Below are 26,413 nucleotides of genomic sequence, written 5' to 3' on the forward strand. Positions count from 1 at the left end.
GTATCACTCGCCACAGATGCTCGGAGGAGTTCCCGCATTTGATGGAGGTACGGCCCTCCAGGCATTAAGTGGTTGGTTGCCAACATCACAATAATCGATCTGCATTGATGAATACGTCTAATGGCTGTTGAAAACCACTGCCGAAATGTGCGCGCGAGCCCTATTCTCATTGCTATTGAGTCATTTTACAGGAGTGTCTCTGTTATTTAAAGTTATTACCCAAAAAGCACATAGGCTAACCAACCACTCTTTTGCTGGAGGGCCGTACTTCTAATGCTCAATGTAAGCAGCAATGGGATTGTGTGGTGCCTGAATAGTTAGCGTGGTCCTTGCAGACATGCGTGATGTAATATCGCCATAATTGTTAGCTCACCGCATTCAGTTGTCATTGTCAAAAACTGTCGTCGGTCAGTCTTCCCGTCACAAAACATCGTCCTGCATGTCATCATCGATGTAAGCAGCTTATCCTGAAGAACGCCGTTTGTTTGTTTGTTCGTTTGTTTGTTTGTTTGTGTGTTTGTTTGTTTGTTTTGTTGGGTTAGGCTCTTTCGGTCTGACAAGACCATTTCAGATCCGGAAGGATGATAGGATTTAGGGGGAGACATTGGTCTGGGCAGACACCCTAGAAAGTCGCCGGGGCTGAGCCCGTCCGAATGGACAGGCCGACCAGCCCCCCAAGCACTATCTGCACCCGGCTACGGGGTGCGCTCCCTCGGGAGCAGCGGTGCCGCTCCAAGGGAGCAGCCCGCATGAGATAAAGATGCCTGTCCAGTCCGGAGTGGGGGTTGCGGCGTGGAGGAGAAGGATTTCAGTATCCTGAGGATGGAAACGACGGAACGGTGAGAGAACGCCGTCGCTTTCAACTGGCCTACACACTGCGCAGTGCGCACCGTCTGGCCAGTCCGGCTGTGCGCCATCCGGGGCGAATCCCGAGTAGTGTTGTGGACGTCCTACGACTCTGAAGCCCTACAGGACACCGCAGTCACGCACAAACGCACGCCGCATTGATGCGCATTGGCAGCTCTCTAGGACGGCATTGATTTGCTGGACAACCTTGGAAGTTAGTTCCGCGATTATCGTAATTGCTACTAAGGCTTCGTCGTACGATCAAATCTGCTGCTTACATAATATGCTTTACTTCCAAGTGTGTCTGTGTATTGTCAGGGTAGCTTATGTCGTAACAGAACCGTTTATTTTGGTTTGCTATCTGTAAGTCAACGTTTCTGCGCACATGTGACCGGTGAAACCCAAATCGGAGTAATGAAGTGCAGCTCATTTGTTTGTGCCCAGAAAAGTTACGTGATGTTCTGTCTTCTGCTCTGGTCATTGCTCGAGACTAGCTTTTGGTCAGCATGCATCTGCTTTTTCCCTCATTGTGTGATTTTCTTATTCAGCAGAGAAGTTTAGACGTAACCCATGCTTCATGTTTATCTGTATGTTTTAACGCTGTTCTGCGCCAGCAGCCATTTCGCTTTCTGTCTCTAACCGGACTCTTCCTTTCACAGGGGCGTGGGCTGCATCTTCTTCGAGATGGCGGCCGGCAGGCCACTCTTCCCCGGCTCCACAGTCAAAGACGAGCTGATGCTCATCTTCAAGACACTCGGCACGCCGACCGAGCAGACGTGGCCAGGGGTGACATCTATCGACGAGTTTAAGCAGTACAACTTCCCGCCGAGCCGCTCCGAGTCGCTGGCGGAGCGGTGTCCTCGGCTCGGCGGCGACGGCCTGGCGCTGCTGCGACAGTTCCTGCTGTACGAGGTGACGGGACGGATCGCCGCCGCCGACGCCATGCGACACCCGTACTTTGGCTCCCTGGGGCCGGCTGTGCTATCACTACCAGACGGTGAGTAACGGTGGGGAGAGAGTGGGAAGGAACGAGTAGGGGGAGATCGAGGATCGGAATGAGGCGGGGAGGAATCAGACTTCGAGACTGTGCGGGATGATATAGCATTGTTAGGTTTGGAGGGTAAAGTTGGGTGGTATAGGGTCTGAGGCCGTGATTGTGACACTTGTGACATGGTTTTGCATTGCGGAGATAGCTGGGAGAACCAATAGGATTTCAGGATTAAGATAGAAGATAATGTGAGCTGATTGAGGGCCTGGCAGCTCGTGCAAGTGTCAACCATGGCAGGGTTGTTTAGTTGGCACATGCTTTTCCAGTCGTAACTCGTATCGTGACGTTTCTCCCTGCTCTGTGTTTTCAGATGTTTCAATATTCACGCTGCCGGGCATCAGTCTGTGCCGGGAGCACGGCCGCGGCGGCAGCAGCGGCGGCCAGTCGCAGTCCGGCGCCAGGCAGCGACGGCAGACGCTCATGCTCTGAGCCGGCCGCGCCCAGCGCTGCCACGCGGCAATATTCCGAACTAGTAGTGTGTGCGCCGGCCGCCGGGCGGCGCGGCTCGTCATTCCGGCCGGTGATGCTCGCTCGCGGTGGTCCACTAGTCTCTCAAGGTCCGACCGGTCGTCTTTCAGCCGCGCCGGCCCGCGCCCTGGCTGACCGTCTCCGGCCCACGCGGCAGCGGCGCTGACAGACAGACAGACAGACGGGGCAACACGCCGAGCGAGCGACTGAGATAGAGAGAACGAGCGAGAGATAAAGGGAAATATTTGTCAAATCGCGTGGCTGTAACTTCTTTTGCGCGTTCATATCTACGTATATAAATAACCTTATGATGCGTTCCCAATGTGCCGTGTCGTGTGTGCGACGTGACTATGTGTATTTGCCGGATCTAGTGACATAGCCGAAATCCGGGCGTTCTCTGGCGCTCTTCAGTGGCGCAGAGCCGGCGGGCGGCGCTGACTGACCTGGGGTCCTCACCCCGACCCGGCTCCCCGCCGGGCCGGTCGGACGCGCCCCGGCCGACCCTCCCCGCAGTTGTTTAGTCGTGGGAAGTCTATTTTTGCAGCGTTCTGCGGACATTGTGTGGGAACGGCTCGCTGGGTGTTGTTGTGATGTGCGGTCCCGAGTCCCTTGTCAGAGGCGAAATGTTCACACACAAACACACACACATACACACACATACACAGTGTTGCCCGACCAAAATCGTCAATAAAGCTGTTTGTATAGCTGGTGTTTCACGTTGGAGGGGGGCGAGATGTCGATGAGTCTGCGGAGCGTGGGTGGGCGGCCGTGGCGGTCTACACAGTTTGGGACTGGATGGAAGTGACTTCTGAATGGGTCGAAGCGATGCAGTTTGGGTTGAAGTGTGTCAGTTGGAAAAGAAAAATGCCCATTGATCACCCACAGACATTAGGCTAGCGTCGCAGTCACAGAAAGGGCTATTCTTCGAAGTTCGATGCATCGCTTTCGGCACCCCATCGGCATACGAGACTGCCCCCGGACGCAATGAATCTGTTTTTTTTAGGTATTGTTTCTCTCTAGTCTCCAATGGGCAGAGCAGCTACCTCAATTTCCACCGGGTCGTAGTAAACTCGTCAGCACACCTCACTGCCCAGTAGCAACCCGGAACTTGGCCAGGTGATGAGTCAGTTCTCAAAGTTCAGCCGTCACTTATAGCAGGCGGCGAACATCTCACCCGACCGCGTCACTGTTCTGATTCATACGCTGTTTGAGAAGTCTGTCACACCTGTTAAAACGACCAATTCAGTCCTCACTCAGTATCTACGTCGCTTGCGTTCTTTTCCCATTCACTCCATACCTTTTACTTCCCAGATTCTTTTGCATTTCCTGAGTTCCGTTTCTTCCCTTACTTTTTTCTCTCAGTCTTATCTACTCTTAACATATCTTCTACCTCATCTTCAGTCCGCTCCCCTTCTTCTTTCGACTGCTCGCCCCACCTATTCCCTCCCTCCTCCCCCTATCTGTATCTGGGCCCAGCTCGCCGTCACGTCTTTATTTCTATGGTCGTCACCATCAGACTGGTTCCCGATGTGATTATCGTCCGTCGGCGTAACGGCAGACAGTCGGATCATACGGCGTAACGGCGACGTAACGGCGGCGTAACGAACATCAGTCGGCGCCGGTCCCGGACGGGTGGTCCCGAGCCGAGTGTGTTGATGTGTTTAGTAGCCGTCCATGACCGATCAGATGGTTTATCAACACCCCGAGTGTGGAACGATTGACGCACCGTGACGGTCGGGCCGCTAGTACCGCACGGACACAGAGCCATCACAGCGGACGGGGATGGAGGGCGCCTCCTCCGCGCGCGGTGAGCTGTTACAGCCCGGGCCCCGCTACACGTGTTTATCAATTAAGTGTTAGCCTTCAATGTCTACATGTGTCTTATCTATTGAAGGCATTTAGGTTATATTCCTCAGATTCCCTGGGGCGTTTCCCTTGTCTATATGCGCGGCTCGCCATCCCGGTGCACCACTCTCCACCGTGTCCTACCTAGTACCTACTACCTAGGCCCCCCTCTCAGGTCAGACTCCAGCCGAAGCCAAGTCAGACCTGTCCCGACGGCGAGCGGGCCGGCACGGCGGTGGGCGGCGGGCATTGTGTCAGTAGCGTGGGCCACCCCGATGGGTGGAGCACCCCTCTGAATCACGGTTAGAAAGTGTCTGGTGAGGCCAGACTGCTCCCGGCAAGCATCGTTCGGTGCCAAATACGCAGTTTATGCTGAACGTTACCGCACGTATGGTGGTCTAGGGGAACCATGTGAACGGTTTTGGCGGACCGGACATCCCATGAATCAGCTTATCATGATATCTTTGGAAATCGCAGCATCAATTAAGTATCTTTTGCTAGCCTTCATGACTAACTAAGCCATCACCAATACCTAAGCCGTTTCATGCCACCCTGATTGACCTTCCAACTTAACGTGATGATGGTTGGTTTTACCTTCTGGGTTGTCAGATCGGCGAGGTGGTGCCGAGTCAGAGGTCGGACTCTAGAGGGATCGTGACCGTGGGTCTTTCAATCACCATCTAACCTTCAAAACCGCACGGCGCCTTACAACACCTTATAAATCCATCACACAGCCGCAGACAGATCTATCTAATCACGCTGCCACGCGCTCTCCAAGGACCCGTCTGATCCCCGAATCTTCCATCGTGCCATGCCCGCGGCAGGCTTTGCTTCGTAACATCCAGCCAGTCATGCCCTACGATGGAGATTCCAACCGGATGATTCTGTCGGTATAAACGGGCAGAATGCGATATTGCTCATTGTTCATGATGCAGTGTACTGATTGGTCACGAGCCAATGTTTGTTCGGCCCGTGCAGGAGTCGGCACGGGCGCCGCCAGTGACATGTGTCGCACGCTCTCCAGTCCTTCTCCGCGTCGGTAGTTTGCTGTTTGAGCTTCTGACTCTCGTCCGATTGGTGAATTCGTCCCTCTCGTGACAAGTGATAAGCTGGTCTTCGATATCAACGAGACTTGCATCATAGAGGCGCACCTGAGTTGACACGGCAGGTGCACCTGAGTTGACGGGTCTGAGCTGTTCGTCGAAATATGACACTGAAGTCGAGGCCCCGGGGTGTGCAGGGAGGGGGACGCAGACGGTATATAGATGTGACGGTGATGGGGGAGGTGATACTAGCGCGTGCCCGGCGGCGGCCCGAGTCGCTTCTTCTCAGACATACAGGACATCTGGGATGATGATACGAATGATACGGCACGCCCCGTGAGAGTGACCCCGGAGCCCGCGCGGGGATTAGAGCTGATCCTGAACGATCGGTTTACGACGCGTCTCGATGGTCCTCGTCCCCGGCTCCCGGTCGTCGAGAGCGGCAGCTTCTCCGCGAGTGTCGCACTTTGAGCCGGATGAGGTCTTACCTGCATGTCGCCGGTCATAGGGCGTGGGATGGTCCGATGTCCGGCGAACAGTAACGCCGAACGCGTGTCCCGATAGGCCCATTAATTCCGTTCGGAAGATCTTATCACAGCCGCAGTGCACGCACTGTCCTCGGATTTATGCGCTGAAGTGGAGAAGGTACATACGTAACGTTTGCATGTGCGTGACTGGACAGACGTACCTGCTCAGCATTTCAGGTACCTATTTATAGGTCTACCTATGACTTAAAAATTGATTATAGGTAGGTATACAATTGACTGAGACGGATAAATGCAATGCTCGTCGTTTTAACTCTCCCTCGGTGCTCGCTGCCTTGTACCTAAATGTAAAGTAAACTCGCCCAATAATCAGTATACCCCGTGTAAACATGCATTGATGTTACGGCTCCTGTCACATGGCTTTGACAACAAACGCTTGGATTTCTGCCCTATTAGCTCGTGTTTTCTGTTTTCATTACGCCGAGGTAAAAGCCTCAGCCTATGTGGAGAACGTATACCCTGTTAGCATTAAACGATACTCCTATCTTCATAATTAAGGTATGCGTCATGATTATATCCTACTTTATCACAAACGGCAGCGCACAAGCCATGACAAAACAAAACTGATGCCATACACTTTTACGATCTATAATTATACCATGATGGTGTGCGTTTCAGGGTGATACAACGCTTTTGTGTAGGGGAAGCCGGGGGAAGCCCGGGCGCGGGGGAAGCCCGGCCACCCCGTTTCCGGCTAAATTATTCACAATAAAATGCTCAACTGTTTGTCCTTTCAGCGTGGCAGCTAAGGTAACGCCAGCAAAAAAGTTAAGGCTGACAAAAATTGCATATTGTTAAAGTTATAGCGCAAAAATGATATTTTAAGGGTTTTTAGCTAAAAAGTGAGATATGTTGCACTGTTAATGTTATACCATACAGTACTAATATTTATACGAATGTTATGTAAGGACCGTTTAAGTGTTTGTAGTGAGGGGTGACGAGGCAGGCTGGCTTAAGTATGACATTTTTTTTTCGAATATCGCTGTTCTAAAATAAAAATTAGCACATTGGGGTAACCCCGGGCGAGTGGCCAAGCTTACCCCCAACCGTGAGCAATGCCACTAAACCACTGTTTTCCATGAGATAATAGGTACTGAGCAGGTTTGGTTTACACTTAGATCAAAGATAAATTTCGAAAATAAACATGTTATCATAGACAAAGCCAGTCATGTCACTTAAGGTCAACTAGGGTCAAACTACGTTTTTGCAGATAACGCGACAGACAGTGAAGCTAGAGCTTCAAAAATGGTGTCGTTGTGTTCTTCTTCATCAGCCGAGTCGAATGATATGCAATATGATGCATTAAGGTAAAAAGAAAAATAAATTTTAAGGAATTTTGAAATACACATTTTTTGTCAATTTTGCATCACGATTTTCATCGACCTGTGCTGTATATGTAGTAGACGCTAGCTAAAATACCAGTAGTGACATAAACTCTAAGATGTCCAGAGCATAATCAGTACCTTAATATTTCCCATTCCGTTAATATTTGGAAAACTCATAATGGTTTCATCAACTCGTTGTAAAGCGCTGGGGAGGTGGCCGGCGTTACCCCTATGCCGGGCTTACCCCAGAAAAATCAACACTTTTTTAAAACTTGATTTTCTCAACCTTATACTTATTCCACGAAACCGAATTTTTGGGAAAACACGGCCAATGAACTTAGCTAGCTAGCAGGATATCAACATTTTATACAGCACGTATGGTTGTAATAAAAATGAAAAAGAGCTTACTATGCCGGGCTTCCCCCGGCTTCCCCTATAGCTCTCCTGAGATTTATCGTTTCCAGTGTCCAGTGTTCCAGTGTAAAGGCCGTGTTACACTGCCGAATTTTGGCCACGACCCTGTCGCCGAATCACGTCTTGTAGGAAATCGGCGAACAGTTTACCGACAGAGGCGAACAGTTCGCCGACAGAGCCCGATTTGCAGAAAACGGGTGGGGGCCCCCCTAATCGTGCGCGGGTCGAAGCTGATCAATGATTCGGCGAACATCGCGAATGAATGGCGAATCTGTTGCGAATAGTCGGCGATACCTTGGCAACAAGTCGACGCACGCAGCGACATGTCGGCGGCGACTCGGCGACTATTTGGCGATCATGTTCGTTTATCTTAAATTCGGCGAACGGCCACGAAATTTTCATTTTTCATGAAATATTCGTGGCGGTCGTGACGAACCGTAAAAGTCGCGCGGTGGACATCGACTGGTCTGCGAAATGCCAAGACCGTGGAAGAAAGATCCCGAATCGGTCCGCGACATAGGATGACTTGCATATTCGTGCACATTCGTGTACCAAAATTCGGCAGTGTAACAAGGGCTTAACACGGCCTTTAGAAAGAAAGTCAAAGACGACGATTATTCGCATATCGGTATGCATTTCGTGATAATCTTATTCATGCCGTATACGGTTAATTCAAAGCGCCGGGCAGCACAAACGATCAAACATCATTCATTCTATCAACTAACCCATGGATGATTCCATTGGCGGCCAGCAGTGAGCCTCGCTCTGCAGTATCTCACATGACCTCATCTGCAGTGCCACGTAACAAATGAGTATGACCCGACTCGTGCACCATCGTCGCACCCTCGCCGTCACGGTCTTGCGAACGGCTTCCGTCGTGAGCCGCTCGGAATTTACAGCTCCCAACACGCCTCAATGAAGACTCCTGACTCAGAACTGCGCGTGACATATGCCGCCGGGCGCCCCTCTGGATCGTCGGGGGGGGGGGGGGGGAGGGGAATTGCGCCGCTCGTGTTACGGCATTGCCGGCGGCGTCATAGAAGGGGGATGGGTGACACGACCCACCGGCCTGGGTTTTCCGCCGGAGGCTGAGGAGAGGCGAGTGGTGGGCTCGGGACTCGGAGAGCGATAGCCCCGGTCGGTGGTGGTGGGGATGAAAAGGAAGCCGACACGGCGGGTATAAATTGGGAGGGGCGAGGGGGAGTGAGGGCGGTAGACGGCGTGACTAGACGACGTGGCTGGGGCTGGGGAAGCCCTTCAGTCCGGGGCAGTGTTCGCCACGGGCCGGGCCAGCCCAACGGGCCATGGGCCGGGCTGGGCTACGGGCTGGGCCGGGCCCCCAAATATCATTAGTTAACGGGCTATGGACGGGCCGGGCCAAGAGCTTTGTGGACTATGGGTTTTGCGACTAATGTCAATTTAAGAAAATTTGGAAACTGATGCAAACAAAACCCACTGGGAAAATACTAAAACTAAACCAAATTTAAGCAATGTGAAAGAAAACCTACTTCATATTGAATTTTTCGAATCTTGAGAATTATCCAATATCACATCATGTCACACATAGGAGGGTTTTCATAAAAATTCCGCAACCAAAAAGATCAGAGAATCTCTAGCATCATTAGTTTGTTAATAAAAGTTAAAATGTAGTTATCAGAATAACTTACTTAGCACTACAACTCCAAAAACTAAGAAGCCACTCAACAATGATGGGCTACAGGGCTACATTAAGTTTAACACTTATATATGGCGATAGTGAGACAATTCCAACACAGTCTTTTTTCCTTCACCGACGGCTTTTTAACGAACAGAACCTTAAAAGGATACTCACGAATCACACTGTAAGTAACGAGGAATTCTACAGAGTATTTCGCGATGAAAGCTTCCTTAAATGTCCATAAATTTGTCAAAATAATTCACAACAACAATCCAGCCACTTCTCAACAAAATCTCCCATCATGGCGCTATGCAAGCGCTATGTTTATGTGGCGGCATCCAAGGCCCTAAATACAAGGTTGCACGGACTTATTTCTACTAAACCTACCAGAATATAGTTTCACGGTTGATTATTTAAATAATTATTCAATCAAAATTTCTTTATCATTATCTCGTAATCATTTATAAGCAATTTTATAAATCAACTTTCAATTTGCTTGCCTTTTACTAGCAAAATAACTTTTCTAGTATTGGGTCAACATAGTGGTGTAGCAGTAGGAACCACATCTGGCAAAACCCCAATACCTACATACAGCAGAAAAGCAGCCACCAGGTGTCGCTACAGTCGCAGCACAGATGTCGCGCGCGTCGCCAATCGCCAAACTACCGATTTCCATAAGGATGCATATGTACAGATATGTAACGGAAAGTCGCCCTTAAGGATTACGCTTACATCCTTTGCTTATCAGGTCGATGGTTGGAAATTGGGAGGGTCTCGGCTATTTTCGACCACGGATATGCCTTTATCACATGATGAGGAACATGCTGATAAGCGTTTTATGTGTCATAACAGCACAAAAGTATTTTTAATCATTTTTCAAAAATAGCCGTTCTGCCGTATCTTTCAGTGCAAGGTGCCGTCGGTCATCCCCGACGTGACGTCACGCCGGGGATTTCCAGATTTTCCTACTAGACTTCGACGCCCCCTGGCGGCATCTATAGGTGGTAGTATACACCAAGATTACTTTACTACTCGTATACACAGCAGTATATCAAATAAATACGTTTTTTAAGTTAGTATCAAGCTAAAAAACAAAATGCAACGAATAGAAAATAAAACCTAGATCACGAAGTCTGAAAACTCGAACGAAAAACAAAATAAGAACTTGATTATATATGATTTATTATACAATTGGTCAGAATCGTTGCCTTCCGCAGCTGCGACAATCAAGAAGTGTTCGCTCATTTTCAATTGACGATGATGATGCGTAAAAGTCGCAAAAGTACCCAATGCCATTTCAAACTTACCATGTTTTCTGTTTACGCTGCTAGCGATATCCATATCTTGAAAAGAGCCTAACATAAAATAGCAAGGAAAGCAGCAGATAGTTGTCCACAGAGATTCGGTTGACACGTGGGCATGAATTGAAAATAGATTAAATCAGTTTTGCTGATAAATGGATAGATTTTCTCTTTTTTGGAAGACAGTGCTAAAGCTAGTGTCACCTATTCTGTATGCTTTCTCAGGCTTTTGATATTGCAGCATCAATGGAGTGAATTTAACAGCAAGGTCAATCCCAGACATGAGACAGATTCATCAATTCCCATAAGTCAAGCTTTTTTTCTGCTGGTAAGTGCTGGGAAGTAAAGAGTAAGTTGCAAATACTTCCTTCAAGTATGCATTAGAGTCACCAATTATGCATGATAATGTTCACACACATCAGCTTGCAAGATAACTTTACTCATAGAATGTGGTTAATATAATCATGTTAACTTTTTATAGGTGTGTAATCATGACCTAATTGACTAAGGTGCTTGCTGTTACTGTTAACATTTGTGCCATAGGTACTTGAAATGATTATATTCATTGAAAAGAAGGGAGTCATGATTGTCATGTTAATATTCATGCAATTTGAATTGTTCTCAAAATAGTGTAATCAATCATGCTTATTATAGCAATAGACTAAGACAATAACTAGATTGCTATTTTTGACGGGCCGGGCCGGGCTGGGCTTGGACATTTTGCCAAGAGCGGGCTACGGGCTGGGCCGGGCTCTGAACCCATGGGCCCGGGCCGGGCTGGGCTGGGGATTTTGGGGCCCGTGGCGAACACTGGTCCGGGGTTAGCTGGAAATCGGGGCTTTGGGATCAACCAGCCGGTCTTCTTTTTAGTTCAGTGTGATCGAGCTAAACAGGGGAAATGACCTCTAAATCAATCTCTTGCAAGCACAAGTCAACGTGAACGTTAATCTTGTTTAGTGATTTACGCAGGGCGCGTGTATTATACATTCGCATGAACTTGTGCATAAAAATTTCTTCATTTGGAAACAATCTGGAAGCAAATCTTTGAAACAAATGTGGCGTGGAAGATCCAGGAAGATCCACGTGATTATCGTGATTATTCACGATTCAAGGCCTTGCGATTCACGCAAGGCCGATTCACGTGTGAGCTGGGGGTGATTATTCTCTTTGTTCTTCTGCATTTCAATTTTCAGGGTCCAAAACTCTGATATCAAGTGGTTAAGTCCGGTATCATATTGATATAGGTCTTGATAACCAGCACCTTCAGTCTGCCTTGCTACAAGAGAATATGCCCAACGTTTTGGTTAGGTAAGTACAAAGAGACATACAAACACGGTACACGGACTTCGTTTACCACATTGACGGTTGAAAAAAGGCCGAATTATTGACTGCTATATCTATAAGGATGAAATGTTTGTGAATGTATCAAAATGCTCAAAGATGATATGAAGCGTAGAGCCACTTATGTATGTGTTTATCATATCCTCTCAACCAGGTTGAAAGCATTATTGAAAGACCGTTTTTGTGCCCTGCTAATGACCGTGACCCATATAGGAGCGCCAGCTCAGCGTCCGCACCTCCGCGTCCACCTCTCTCCCTCTGAGCTCTCCCATCTCCCGTCTCCCTTAGTTCTGAATCCATCCATTGACCTCTCCCCTCCACTCCGCAGGTCGCGGCGCGCCCCCGGCGCAGTATGTCTCACGGCTCACGCACCTGGGCGGGATTCCCGCGATGGGCGGCCCACCACCTCCGAGTCCGTCTTCCGGAAGGACCTCAGCGCCCGGGGCCCGCCGCGCGGCCGGCCGCCGTCGCTATGACGTCACGCCTGGCCGCGGCGCGACTGGACCGGCCGGCCGGCCAGTCAGTTGTGTCTGGTCGCCGGTGCCGCGAGGGTTGCGAATACGTCGCTGCCGCAGCTGTGCCACCGCCAACCACGTGAGAGGGACAGGACGGGGACCAGGCTGGTACAGAAAGGAGTGTGAAGGGTGATATTCACCCTCGGAAGATTCTGATTCGACACAGGAGCTCAGGTGGCCGGCGGACAACGGTGGTTGGCACGGGCGGTGACCGTGCTGTCAGTGAAGGTCGGAGCTCCGTGCCAAATCGGACCAGCTGACCGGCCCGGCGACACCGGCTCTGCCTACAGGTGAGTACAGGATAGTGTGTTTTTTTGGACGTTGGTGTGTGTTTTTTGTCCGATCAGCTGATTCTGTGGTACCCTGCTGACGGGAGGCCCCGTGACGTTCGTGAAGGAATGTCGGCGCCGGCGGCCGCACGCGGCTATTGATGCTGTGATAATACGACGACGTAGCTTGCACGCATTTTCATACGGTGTCCTTTTGAGTGGATAAAGGCGAGCTTTTTGCCTTTGTGGAGTTCGTCTGGTTTTCGCACGTCTTCAAGATATGCATCATAAAAACTATCAAGAATTGGAGCCCGTATCAACTGTTGGTCAGATTAATTGCGGTGATTGAACATCACGTACCTTCAGAGCGATGTTGCAGGTTCAGGACAAATTAAAAGGTTTGTCTTCAATGCATTCATTGTCAAAGCGTCCTATTCCAGCATTGATATTGCTGGGCGTCTATTTTTTCTCACAGGTAATTTGAGCGTACATTTTCTGAGAATGTCGGATTTCTGTTTTATTGCTCAGCAATGGACATTGAACATCGGACATACAGTGAGTTGTGCGTCGAAAACCTCCGACACTCTGTAAAAATGCATAAACAGCGACACGTCGTTGGCCATTCCTTGCTGCGTAAATATGGCGATGCTATAGGCATGGCGACCTCCAAACCGGTTTGTAAACCACAAGTTCAGCAAAAATCCTCCGCAGGGTGGCTTCAATCGCCAGCTGGCCTTACGTAAGGTTTCGTCAGGCATGAATTTCTGACACGCCAGTTCATCGATAGGAATCCGGGACCTGTTCGCAGGAGTGAACGAAAATCACCCAGCCTCGTCCAGCGCCACAGATCGCTCCCCATTCATTCACCGAGTCGTGACTGGCGAGCGGCCACCATTCACCACTCGGTGCCGTGTGACACCACGCTGTCGGTGGTGACCCGTTTGGCAGCACCACCGATCAATCACCAGCACCACAATCCATCACAGGAGGAGTCTCAGCCGCTCCGTCGGCCGCCGGGCGCCGGGCCAAACAGAGGTCAGTCACTGCGGAGGTCACCAGGTGTAAAAACGGAGAGCCCGATGTAACTGGCACCCCATCAGTCCGTCGTGTCTGACGGTCCGACGGGAGTCTCGCGGCCGACACGGCACCACTCGTCCCGTCGGGTCTTCCCTCGTCGTTTTCTTGTCCGGTTTCTTATCGTGGTTTCTCCTCATGGTGCTCCGAGCTTTCGCAGCCCGACAGCTGTGTGCCGTGTTGCGTCATATGCATCGCCTCCCGACTTGCATTGTCGTCAGCGGATTAGTTTATCTTATGCGGCGCAATACGACGAATGCCGGTCGACGGGACACCGGCGGGCTTCCAAACGAGTTGTGAGCCGGCGCGGATGGTCCGACTTCAAGGTCGGCGGCGGCTGGCGGCGCCGGACGGTGCACGGTGCAGCACGCGCTCTGTGCAGTATAGTGGTGCACGCTGGTGACCGGCTGCACTTGTGACGTGCATCCATAGACAGTACACCGAAGGGCGGTGTGGACTCTGGCGTGGATGGATGCTACTTGGACGCCGAAAAGCCTGATACCTATACTGGTGGCCACTGAGGTGTTAGGGGGATTGGGTGTCTTATGAGCGCTGTCCATGGCTGGTCACCGCTTTTGGCACAACCACTGACAGTGCCAAAAGCGGTGACCACTGACCAGCGGTGACTATCCTTGACTGCAGTGCCATGGCGGTGGCTCACGTTGACTAGCATAAACTAGCGATAGCCAAGGCTTCTTTTTAACCCGATTATGAGATGCCTACCCCAATCCTATCCACTCGTGAAAACATTGCCGTGGGCTGATCCATGTGAATCGGAGCGTATCCAGCCTTCAGGCCCGCCCACGGCACCTCACTCCACGTCAGGCGGTCGGCTGGATGACAGCTCTGGACTAAAAGTAAACCAATCCGGAATCTGCTCGTCCAGACGGGAGCGGAACTGTTTTCACACGGCTCGGTTCAGTGACAGTGCCAGCTCCTAATCGGAAAACGGCCGCGCCGCCGGCCCGCGAGCCAACGGGCCGTGACGGCTGAGCTGAGATCACGCCTCCTCAGGGCTCACGGCAGCACCGATACATATTGATAGTCACGGCCCCCGGCCATAGCGGCAGCATACTGGGACGCTGTTCATGGCTGGTTTGATTAAATTCTTGGACAGTGTAGCATACAGCTGCAGCCTGCACTGAGTGACCTAGTGTTTATACCGTGCTGATTTATCCTTGTGAGATATTGCTCTAAATAGGTTCTTTATAACTAGCTCGATATCAGTAAAGACAAATTTATGCATCGCCAATTGAAATGCAAAAAAACGATTCAAAGGTGTATCTGATCAAAATATCTATCGATTTAACTGCGAATACCAAAATATGTGTATGTACTCGAGAGTCGTGCACCGTTGTATTTGAGTAAGCAACACAATGTGATTATTTCGACTTTCGGAAGGGTCGTTTAGAATTAGGTCATTTCTTTTTCTCACAGCGATCCTTTTAGGTACAACAGAGGCCTCTTGCACCAAACTACCTAGCTAGGTAAAATCGAAAAACCGTTTTCAGAATAATATAATCTAACGGTGGTAAATTTGTTTGCAATAGCCAAATACATAATCCTACATGTGCTTGCTAAATTTTGCATGCAAATTGTTACATTTGAGACTTGGACTGGGTATACGATGCAAAAGAATCCAAGCATTGGTGCAAGAGGATTTTGGTGCAAGAGGCCTCAGATGTGACGCCAGAGAAAGCGACAACCGCCGTTTTTTTTTCTTCACTAAAACCGTGATCATTGGGTGATCCTGATAAGGTCGAACAGGGAGGATTTCGAAGACGACACCGGCCAGTGTCGTTCATCAGAACAATATTTATTTTTTTATAAGTTCTTGCTGTAATTCAGGGTCTTTGTAGAACGTTTCTTTCGGACTGGACCAAGGTGTCTCGACCGATTCTGCCGGAAATGTTTACACTGTCGTTGTAGACAGGTTGCTGTCACTCTGTCACTGTCAAAACAAGACAATCTGGTACATTTATTTTTGGAGTTCTACTAGAACGGCGTGAATAAGCCGGGATAACAGCCACACACTGTTTTGTAACTGGTGTAAACTGATGTAAGTGATGTAACTGATGTAAAACCGGTGTACGGTTTTAAAACTGTCCAGTGCAACCGGAGGTCTGCATGGGCCATTTTTGACAGAAGGATAATCAGCTGCGGCACAAACTTAACCACAATAGAAGTCCACCTCGGTAGTGTAGGTATACAATACATGCCGACCGCAAACTAACCAAGACAGGAAGCAAGTGGTGTCATGAATGCATCATTTGTCGCGTCGGTTGTGTCGGTCGGAAAACTTCACACTCATGCCACGGAATAACTACTCCACTCAATCGTTTCTTTGTTCCATGGCGTCCTGGAGCTCCGTGGGCCCCTCCAGGGCTTCGGTAATATTCAGCAGCTCGCCTGGTCGCTGCAGGCATAAACCCAATCGTTTGACCGTCTATAATAGTGGTAAGGTTTTCCATACGGGCACATGTGGGCCAAGTAACAAGTGATTGGGTTCTCCAAATGGCTTAAATGGGCCAGTGAGGGATTCTGATCATAGCTCTGCTCTAAATATTGGCGTTATATAAGAAACGCTCATTGGTTATCGTTATATGCAGGCACCGGCCGCCCTTGCTACGCAGTACGCGTCCATTCAACAGTTCCTGTCGCGCCGCCAGCCGTCTGGAGCCGCTGTTATCTGTGGCGCCGCCGGATTCGACGGGTGTCCGCCGTCCAATCGCCGCATGAGCTCACCATTGCCACCGTATCTGACGCCGCCGGGGGCCCTCTCCGCGCGCATGGTGTCTGTGGCTCACACGTGCTGTGAGGTCAGGACAGGGCGGCCGACGAGCGGCGCCGCCCCCGCCCCCCGCCCCCGCCCCGTCCCCGCCGCGGGCGGACCGTCGGCGGGGCCGTGTCATGTGGTCCGATCTATGTCGGTGGTGGGCCATGTCAGCACATACCATCCGGTCCGCCGGTGATAATTTTCACAAGCTCCGCACCGCTATGGGCGCCGATGATAATTTTAACCATCTCCGCAACCGCACTACGCTGAGGTCAGGGGAGACGATCATGTTCGCGCTAGAGGTCACACCCAGTACGCATGTTAATTACATGTCCTATACCGCACTACCGCAGCTGCCGTCCTGGACTCCTGATCCCTAGAGAAATCGCGAAACGCGGCAAGTTCTAAAGATTGATTATTTGTGTGGCCCCGGCCATTCTTTCTCCCTCCTCTCCCCCTCTCTCTCTCTTTCTCTCTCTCTCTCCCTCTCTCTTCCTCTCCCTCTCCCATGACCCGTTCCGAAGGCGGATGTGGGGTGACCGGTGAGGTGATCACTGATCACACTCTGCGATCTATGACAGCGGGTGCGGCGGCGTGCCGGACTGATTGGCTCAACTGGTTACCGCCCGAGCTGTGAGGTCAGTATCTGGACGAGCGGAGCTGGTCACTGGTCAGCTATGGAGAGCCGGCGCGAGCCGGGCACCCGTCGACGTTCGGCTACGGCGACCGGCGGTCATCGGAGCTCGGTATTCGAGTCGGTGTTGGGTGGAGGTCTGATTGGATTCATCTAGCCGAGATCATGTGTTGAGATCCACGGAGGCCAGCAGCTCGGTATTCCTATCCAGTTGCTGGGCTCGCTCTTACATCTTTGTGAGGGACACCGACCGACGATGAACCCAGGCGGGTTCGTTGACCCTGTCCGGGGGCCGGATGGTCGGTCAGTCGGTCGCTTGGCCGACTGGCCCCGCCTTGTCGCTTACTTTCACAATACGGGTCGGACGGCTGTTGTATGCGCCGCTGTAAATATGTCGCTCGCCGGCCGAATTTAGCCCGGGGCGGAGGCGGGGCACGGCGGGGATCCCCGGCCCATTCCAACAGCACGTGCTGAGTGACCTTGGGGTACGGCTCGGCCCGGGCCAGGCCCAGAGAGTTAGTCACGCACCGTGACTCATTCCACGGAACTCGGCTGCTGCGCCGTCCAGTCCGCCGGGCCGACCGGTCAATTCAGCCCGGTATGAGCGGTTCTTTGTATTACTCAGTCGCGTCCCGGTCATTAATGGGGTGACGTCAATGCGCGCCGCTCCGCCGCATGTGATCCACTCTCAGCGGCGGCTGTTGGCGTTTTTGCGCAGCTCTCAGCCGGACTCTCGCGTTGGCCGGATCTCACTGGCGATCAGGTTACCGCGGGGTGACATGGGTCGCACGGCCGCTCTGCCCGCTCGCAGATCCCAGGCGAGCAAGCCTGGGATCACGGTCATCTGGAGGCGCAACGTGACTTGCGGGGAAATTGCGACCCAGTGCCTCAATAAAGTCAGACTGATTGATGGAAGTTTTCCAAATAGCGCCGACGCTCAGACAACACTGTCCATTATCGGGTCAAAGGACGGTTCTATAGCGAAGGCGGACTAAATCACATGGCTTAGATCACCTCCAATGTGCTACTGATCAGGTCGGTCAATGGAACTTTATTGCTGTGACCTACTTTCTGAATGACAGATTTTCTGCGGCAAAACGTGATCAATGGCTGCGCGTAAATCTTTGTTGGTTATTCTATGACAGTTCTTTGAGTCTTGAAGGCCATGACCTGTTCAATGTTCATCATGTTGTGCTTTCACCCAGCGGCGTCATGTAGGAAATCGTCTGGCTGCATCTCACTGCAACCCGGTTACTGCAGTGCTAGAACTGTGTACTGTGCAGTGTGCAGACTGCAGTGTGCAACGTGCATGTGTGAGAAGAAATATGCAATGTAAGAAGCTCGCGCCATGTTTCCTCGTGTTGACTCGTGTTGGCTCGTGTTGCCGTGCCACGTTCTCCTGTGCCCTATCGTCTATGACCGTTTACTGTCCGTTTCAGGAACACCATCGCACCGCTCCGTCCCTGTCTGTCACCCCACCTCTCACCGCCGCCCGTCCGTCGCCCTGCCGATGGTCTCCGCCGTCTGACCCGCCCGGTCGTCGGTGACGACTCGGCCCGTCGGCGGCATGGAGGCGGTGTGCGGCGGCCGGCGGCCGGCCCGGTGGGACGACCCGTGCCGGCTGGACCTGGTCACCACCGCCGCCGGCGTCACCTACTCGCTTCTGGTGCTGGTGATGGCCGTCGTGTGGCACACGGCGCGCCGGCAGCGGCGCAGCGGCCCGCCGCCGCCGCCGCGCCGCTTCAGCCTGCACTCGGCGCGCTGGCTGCTGGCGCTGGCCGTGGCGCTGTTCTCGCTGGCCGCGCTCATGGACGCTGTCCTGGCCGACTGGTACGCCGCCGAGAGACGGCCGCACGTGTGGGCCGCTCCGGCCGCCGCGCTGCTCGGCATTTTTGCCGTCACAGCGCTCACCGGACTGAGCGAGCGGGACGCGGCGCCCGGCCGGCTGCTGGCCAACCTGCTCTACTGCGGGCTGGCGGCCGCCGTCGGCGCGTGCAAGGCGCACTTCTACCTGAGTGTGGACGGCCTGGACGTGCGCCACGTGCGGGTGCTCGCCACGTGGGCCACCATGTTCGTGTACGCGGCGCTCACGGCGCTCGAGGTGTACTTCGCGTTTGTGGAGGTGAGTACGGGGGGGGGGGATTTGAGCCGAGGTCTTGAGGTTGAGTGGGTTTGGGAAGGGAATCTCAGGTCATCGCAACAGCTAGTGCATGGCTGCGTTTGCTTTGGAAGAGAACTCGGGTTAGGTGTGTCTGTGTCAGCGCGGGTTAAGGCCATGGGACAGGTCTGGGCATTGGCTTTATTCGGGTGGGAGCGGCGAGAAAGCTGCAATATGCCGCTTACCGTTAGGGCATACCGTTAGGATGATGTCAAATATCATGCGATCTACATTACTAAACATAACGCAGGTTTTATGTGAGGAAGCAGATTGCCTGATCAAATTGCGGATTTCTCCAATGCCTCTAAAAATAAACACCGAGATCCATCAAATTAATCAACTCAGTGATCGTTCCAAACCTATCTATTACCGCCCTCACTGGAGGCAGATCCCGGATATAATTTAAATCGCCCTGATGCGTAGCAGTTCCGCGTACACGGCTGGTCGGTGTACCGTGTCATGGGGTCCTCTCGGGGTTAATGATGCGAGTCTGCACAATTCGTCACAGTCGACTCTGTCAGCCGTGCCGCTGCAGCCGGGAGGAGCCTGCACGGCCACACCCTGCACCGCTGACCCGACGACGTACGTGTGTGTAAACGATCGCTGCCATTGGCAGTGAACGGCGAAGGCCGGGAAATGTGCACCGAAACTTTCCCATGCCTATCGACGGTGGATGGTGTTTGTAAACATCGGTGTGAGATGGAACTCTGGTCTGCATAGTAGCTGCAGCGTGGTGTTATGAATTCCGAATTTATGTTACTGGGTGGGGTGGTTGTAGTGATCGTTTGATTCAGGCCGCCACCGTTTGAAGACGGGAGAGCCGATGAATATTGTATGAACTGCTCGGTTGAAACGTCACCGGATCTGATAGACGTGTTATTTGTTCCATGGAGCTAATGGACCCGTCACTAAACCATCAAAGTGAACCCATCCCTCCAGCTGATACCAAACCACGTCTCTACAGCCGTCTCAGTACAGACTCCACCACGTAAGGCTTCACCACACAGCTCCTCGATCGACCTCCTCAATACTACTACCCTTCACACGAAGCAGGCTTGGTCGCCGGCTCGGCCGGTTTCCGTGTCCCGGTTTTCCGGTTTTGACCGTCGACTGTTCAGACGAGTGGCCTGTATTTTGCCACCGTGTTTGGTACCGTCCGTTTTCCGGCCGTCTGTTTCGACTGTGTCCGCCATTCACTGTGGCTGTGTGCCGGTCGGGTCGGAAGTGTAATGGGTTCCACTGGTCAGCGGCGCCGCGGGGTCCGGCGCCGTCACGGCACGCGTCCTTCCATTCACTGGTGGGTCGGCGGCGGCGCCGACCTCCGCCGTGGGTCGGCGCCGGCCACCGCCGCCGCTCCAGCCGCACTGTAGACTGTTTGGGCAGTAAAGGCTCGGTTAGACGGGTTAAACGGGCGGATTAGATGACCACTGCGGTTAGACGGAATGAAGAGGCGCTCTCTGGCTGGGCATTAATGCACTGTTGTGACAGTCTGATGCCAGACTGTCGGTCTGTGTATAGTCTGTGTGAGGGAGGGGCTGTGGCGGAATGCGACACCAGAGCTTCCGCACTGCAGCGTCTGCCGCGGTGGCCCTTCTGCGGTGTTTTAGAACAGACCGCTCGGTCAGTGACTCTCAATAGCGGCTTGTGCCTGTTTTATCGTTCAACACCGTCGGCGCGTCTCGGTTTGGGCACCGCTGTGTGAAAATCAAATAAACCCAGACCATGCACGAATCAAATTATCGCTCGGAATAAGCTCTGTCAACACTATCAGTGTGTTGACATTGAGTTTCAGTCAGCCATGCCGTTTTTCATCAGCAGGCCTTCCGAATTGGATAAAACCCGTCTAGTAGTTTTCACGGTGAAAACTGGCGGCCATGGTCGAGCTATGTGCGGTATTTGACTCGCTTCTGTAATGGCTCCCGCGAGACGTGCCCTGCCGTATTACGCAGCGGGCTCTGTAAAGCCAAACATCTCACGGGCGTGTTTTGGTCTGGATCATCACAGTCGTGCCTGAGAGGTGCGACGTAACGTTCGGGTTAGTTCAGAAAATTGTCCGCGGCTGTGACTGTTCTCACGCCTGTTTGCGCAGCGTCATGTCGAGTGTATTTCAGCGGCTCAATTTGCATTGGTGCTTTATAGCTGATGACTCGCATTGGATGTGTAGGAGAGAGGATGTCGTGTGCTGGATCCTGTTTGTGATTGGGCTATAGGTGCACGATGTGGCGTAGTTGATGCTATACCGTCGTTTCCGTATTTTAAATAGTTCATGTCATAGATAGCATGAATCATGCTAGCTAGGTCGGTAATTATGTCTGGGCTTGGTCCATGTTTTTCGTCAAACTACTAGCATGACATAACACTTTTTGACTATGTGCACTGTGTGCTCGCATCATTTTTTTCTCACTCGGCGTATTTGCTGCGTAGTTGAGTGTGAGTGATATTACATTTTTCTCTAGAACTGCGTGACTCGCAAAATGATGTTCTTCATCTCGCAAATTGAATTTTGCGCGTCTGATGTGCGTCTGCCCCGAAAACAGCACACTTAGGCCGGACGAGCCAGTCAGCTGTAACCCTCAATTATCGTTATCAATATTCAATTTATCGACGGTCAAACTGATCATCTCTCACATAAACTGGCCTTGTGGGACTAGTCTGCGTCGCCTCACCAGCCACTTTTAATCGCCCGCCCACACGTAAACAGGATATACCGGGTAGGGCGGTCGTCTGATGGCACACTGCATCGCTGACCGCTCACTTCGTCACTTTGTCACGGTCGCCGTGACGCGTCACCGGCTGTGCAGTGACGCACGCAGCTCCAGGGAGTGTCACTGCGAGTGACCCTGAGTGTCACCGGTGCCTCAGTGACGGAGCCAGGAGTGCTTATCATGTGTGGTGCCAACGCGCTAATGGTGGCCTGGATAGACCGTCCGAGGTGACTGGCTGAGTTCCGATAGAGTCATGGATAAGTGGTGACGATGCCATGGGTCATGGATCGCGAGAAGATATGACGTAGTGATCTCACTGTCACTGGCCAGTGGTAAAAGAAGATTTAGACGTGGCTCAGAACGCGTTGATTGTGAAAGGAAGACCGTCAAAGCCAACTGATAATTACATCGCCTCTTCGAAAACTTGGGACATTGTTGGGCCATTGCGCCATGCGCTGATCAATAACCGGCGCGTACTCGCTCCCCTTTTCATGGCCGCGCTGTCACCGTCCCGTGCAGATAACGTGACGCGTGCCGTCACGGCCGTCACGCTGCACCGCGTCACGACCGTGACGGCGCCGGCCGGCCGGGCGTCACTCCGTGAGCAGCGGATGAGAGCGGCGGCGGCGAGCTGACGGGTCTGAAGTGAGCCGCACCGCCAGCAGGCCTCTCTCCGCGACTGACAGATGCGCCGCGTGCTGACAGTTGGGGTGACTGCGTGACGCCCTAGTTAGCCGGTGGGCTGGGGTGTGGATAAAATGCAGCAGATAGCTGGGCGGGCCGGGTGGCGGGTGACTATGAACAGAACCAGAGGCTTGTCCTTGGTCAGCTGATACCTGCATGATACCCAGAGTGGCGAGAGATGAGCGTTGGCAGCTGAAGGATACGGAGTTTAGAGATGAGTGTGGGGCGATGAGGCGATGGCAGATCACTTACAAGTGAAAGGTCAGTCAGACGTTAGGTTTAGAGACCGTCGGAGTGTAGTCTTTAAATTCGGGAATTCGATAGTCACGTTTGTTCTTTTACACTCAGGATCCTTCATTGTTGGATGCGGTGGTGTGGATGTATGTAGTTCTGCCGTCCAAAGGCAAAACCGCATATGTCGGGTCAGGTCATGACCCGACATATGCGTTTTTGCCTTTGGACGGCAGAGTTGTACCTACTTTTTCTCTTCTTGCCTGGCTTTTTTTCTTCCATGGTTTCGGCGGCTCTGGCATCCTATTGCAGGCGCAGCTACCCGAGCATTGTTTTACCCTGGGACATGCCGTACCGTTATGCAGCTATGCATTGCGGGCCTGTCTACCCAACAGGCATTTTCAACATTGAACTGTAACCTTCATCTTCCTCATATTATCCAAAACATACCGAACTCTAAACAACCCCGTTTAGCTAGACCGCAGACCATATTTTCTACTCGGACCGCAGATTTCACGGTGGCTGAAAACACACCAAACAACCAGTTCGCGGCTTCTGCAGCATGCATGTATCGGAGTGTAAACTTTTGCCGACCTTTGACTCGCGGGCCGGGTGGAGATACTCGTCACCCGTTACTCACCATTGCCGTCGCTGGGGCGACATCCGTTGGTGGGCTTGTTCAGAGGTCTGACCGGTCGCCGGGCGGTGGGCGGTGGGCGGTGACGACGGGGGAGGGAGGGGAGGGGAGGAGGATGGAAGTCGGCGGCGGCGGTGGCGACGGCCCGACCTTGATGTGGTCGCGGTCTCTCGTCGGTCGCGCCGGCCCATGTCGCCCGCTGCAGCGCGGCTCCGGCCGTGCGGCTGCAGCCGCCGCTGGCAGGCTGTGCTATCTGTCCACGCTGCATCCCCCTCCCCCTGTGACGTGTGACGTCACTGTCGTCAATGGCGGAAACTCCCCTCCCCTCCCGCCCCGATATCCTCACAGCGTGTCCTGTAATGTCGAAGGAGACGGCGTGGCTCGCTTCTTCACAGCGTGGCGGGGGTATTTCCCCTTTTCCTTATCGTGATTGCAGATTGAAGAAGGCAAGGCCAAATTTTACGCTTTTGCATTATTATTTCTTTTGCTTAGGGAAAGACTTTAGCGGGGAAACACTGACGAAATGCTTTGTACCTTTTGTTGGAAATCTAGCATGAAAAGCGGTTGATGAACGTCAATTTAGCCAGCAGTGAATTGCTGCGTCACGTGGCCTTCAAGGAAACGCATGCATACAAATGGTCTTGCCACTGTTCCTTTTAGCTCAATGATCATCCCAAGCAAGCTATGACAATGCAGAACAGACGACGGGTCCTTCCCGGGGCGCCTTAATAGAACGCTTGACGTTGAACGTCCGTGAATGGTTTGACAGTCAACAGGTTACACTGGTCACGAACAATCGTGCGAAGATTACCGTGGCTTCGAACGAAGTCCATCTAAGCCCCTGCGTGCAACAGTCATTGTTGATCCAGCTCAATCTGGCTCTCAGTCGCGGACGACTCGCCGCCACTCATCCCACATGATGACGATCTATGGCAATAGCGGCCATGGTTTCCGTCTCCTGTCCGGAAGCCGCGCCTATAAAACTGTCCTGCTGCTACCGACCACCGGACGGCCGCGCGGGCTGTGGGTTGTCGTGACAGTGGCTGTCCCGTGATAGTCTGGTTTAGTCGGACGTTAGTGCCGGCTGCGTGACTGGTTGATACGTAGCACCAGTGCGCGGCTCCGTACTGGTCGATAGCATCTGGACAGGTTGTGAACGAAGGGACAGGTTCTGCCATCTACGAGTAAATTATGTAGATTGAGACCTGTGGCGGCTGAGGCGTGCTTTTGTCGATGGAGAGATCAGCATGCAATTCGGCGCAGGAACGATTGGTGCTCGAACCCGAGATCTCACAGTGTTGGCTAAAGTTGACATGACATAATGCATGATATTCAGCATTCAAATGTGGTACCCACTACCCAGACTTATGTCGCCACTAAAGTGAGAAGCGAGAACACAAGTGCCGCTTTTGAGAGAAGGCCTGATAAACACTCTTTGCATGGTTTGTTTTCGCAATGGGAATATATGATCTCGAGGCGGATTTGTACTTCTTTTGGGTGCCGGCCGTGAGTTACGTTTGCTGTGTACTCGTATAAATGCAATACGGCAGTCGGCAACCGTTGCAGCCAACCAATGTGCCGAGCTCGTTTACTTTAGTCTCACTGGGTAATTGTCCAATGTATGCCAACGTTTCCGGCTGGAACGACCTGTTGGAACGACCTGTACCGTTTTTTCGATGCCATGAGGTGCCGATTGTAGAACATCACTCGATTCTCCTTAGACAAACGGAGACAAAGCCTTCGAATGTGTTCCTTACTCGAGGAGATGCTTGACGGTCTTGCCTAACATCATTAAAAAAAAAAACTGATGGATATTGGCTGACATTGGTGGAATACTGACTGATATCATTTCCGTATTCCAGCGCTACATGTGTAGCTCGTATCAGCTGAACGCCGAGTCGGACGGTGTGGACCTGAACGAGTTCGCCTACAAGCACCCGTTCGCCAGTGCCGCTGAGAAGGTGACCTTTTCATGGATCATCGGCCTGCTGCGCCTTGGCAACCGTTGGCCCATAGAGTTCCACAACCTTGGCAGGTCAGTCGCAGTGGCGGCGAGGGAGGGAGGGGGGGGGGGTGAGGGGGCGGTGAGGAAGAATGGCGAACCGTTGAGACAGTCCGTATCTGGTTATCCTCCATCAATCGAATTTCGTCTTTCATTTTTTTCTCGTTGAATGCTTGTCATCGGTGAAAATGATGATTGTTTTGTACTGGCCCGTATAGCAGGAATCAGTGTACAGTGTAGTGTACAGTGTAGTGCAGTGTAGAATCAGTGTAGTTCTACGTAGATACGATTATGTGGTGTTGGTGCGCTGTCTACTTTCCCATTGTTGGGAAGACTATAGCTGACCGCATGTTTTCTGTTTATAGTTTGCCGCCGGGAGAGGGAACGCTCCCTCATTATGAAAAATTTAGCAAGCATCTCAATAGAGAAAAGGCAAGTGTTTGCTTGGAAACATTTACACAGCATGCACCGATTCCAATGTTCAATCGTATTTTGCTGAAGGTGCTGTTGCACTTGCCTCGTTTCTCTGTTAAAACAATATTCCGTCTCAAACAATGCAAGATCCTTTGCTAGTGCTTATGCCGCTGTTAATCACCCATTTGCTCTCACGGACGTTTTGCCCAGAGCACCTCCTATCCCTGCTCCACGTGACTGCTCTGACCGTGCTGGTCCTCTGGCGCCGGGCAGGGTCTGTCGGGCGCCGGCCGGCAGCTGAGCCTCTGGCGCGTGGTGTGGCGCACCCACCGCACCCGGCTGCTGCTCGGCGGCTTCCTCAAACTCTGCGGCGACATGGTGGGATTCGTGGCACCGCTGGCGCTGCGCAACATCGTCGAGTTCGTGATGCGCCATCGGGCCGGCACGCTGCCTACCGATTTTCTCGAACGGGACGGGGTGA

The 26,413-nt window shown here is 52.3% G+C and overlaps 2 protein-coding genes across 6 annotated transcripts in view; both read left to right on the forward strand.

Moving 5' to 3' along the window:
* Window positions 1-3,066, forward strand: part of LOC122371403 (cyclin-dependent kinase 17-like) — a 54,478-nt gene extending 51,412 nt beyond the window's left edge. For all 5 annotated transcript variants that reach the window (XM_043347715.1, XM_043347706.1, XM_043347721.1 and 2 more), the window contains 2 exons: window positions 1,506-1,843; window positions 2,205-3,066. In XM_043347715.1, the coding sequence (XP_043203650.1) occupies window positions 1,506-1,843; window positions 2,205-2,323 (457 nt within the window). In that variant the 3' untranslated portion in view covers window positions 2,324-3,066. The remainder of the gene's footprint in view (window positions 1-1,505; window positions 1,844-2,204) is intronic.
* Window positions 3,067-12,161: 9,095 nt separating this feature from the next.
* The window catches only part of LOC122370548 (ATP-binding cassette sub-family C member 8-like), a 35,658-nt gene continuing 21,406 nt past the window's right edge, over window positions 12,162-26,413 (forward strand). Inside the window, exons 1-4 of the mRNA XM_043346226.1 lie at window positions 12,162-12,638; window positions 18,541-19,223; window positions 25,379-25,477; window positions 26,206-26,409. Coding sequence (XP_043202161.1) covers window positions 18,669-19,223; window positions 25,379-25,477; window positions 26,206-26,409 — 858 coding nt within the window. The 5' untranslated portion in view covers window positions 12,162-12,638; window positions 18,541-18,668. The remainder of the gene's footprint in view (window positions 12,639-18,540; window positions 19,224-25,378; window positions 25,478-26,205; window positions 26,410-26,413) is intronic.

Source organism: Amphibalanus amphitrite, unplaced genomic scaffold (genome assembly GCF_019059575.1).
Source record: "Amphibalanus amphitrite isolate SeventyFive unplaced genomic scaffold, NRLGWU_Aamphi_draft 000035F_arrow, whole genome shotgun sequence".
NCBI lineage: Eukaryota > Metazoa > Arthropoda > Thecostraca > Balanomorpha > Balanidae > Amphibalanus > Amphibalanus amphitrite.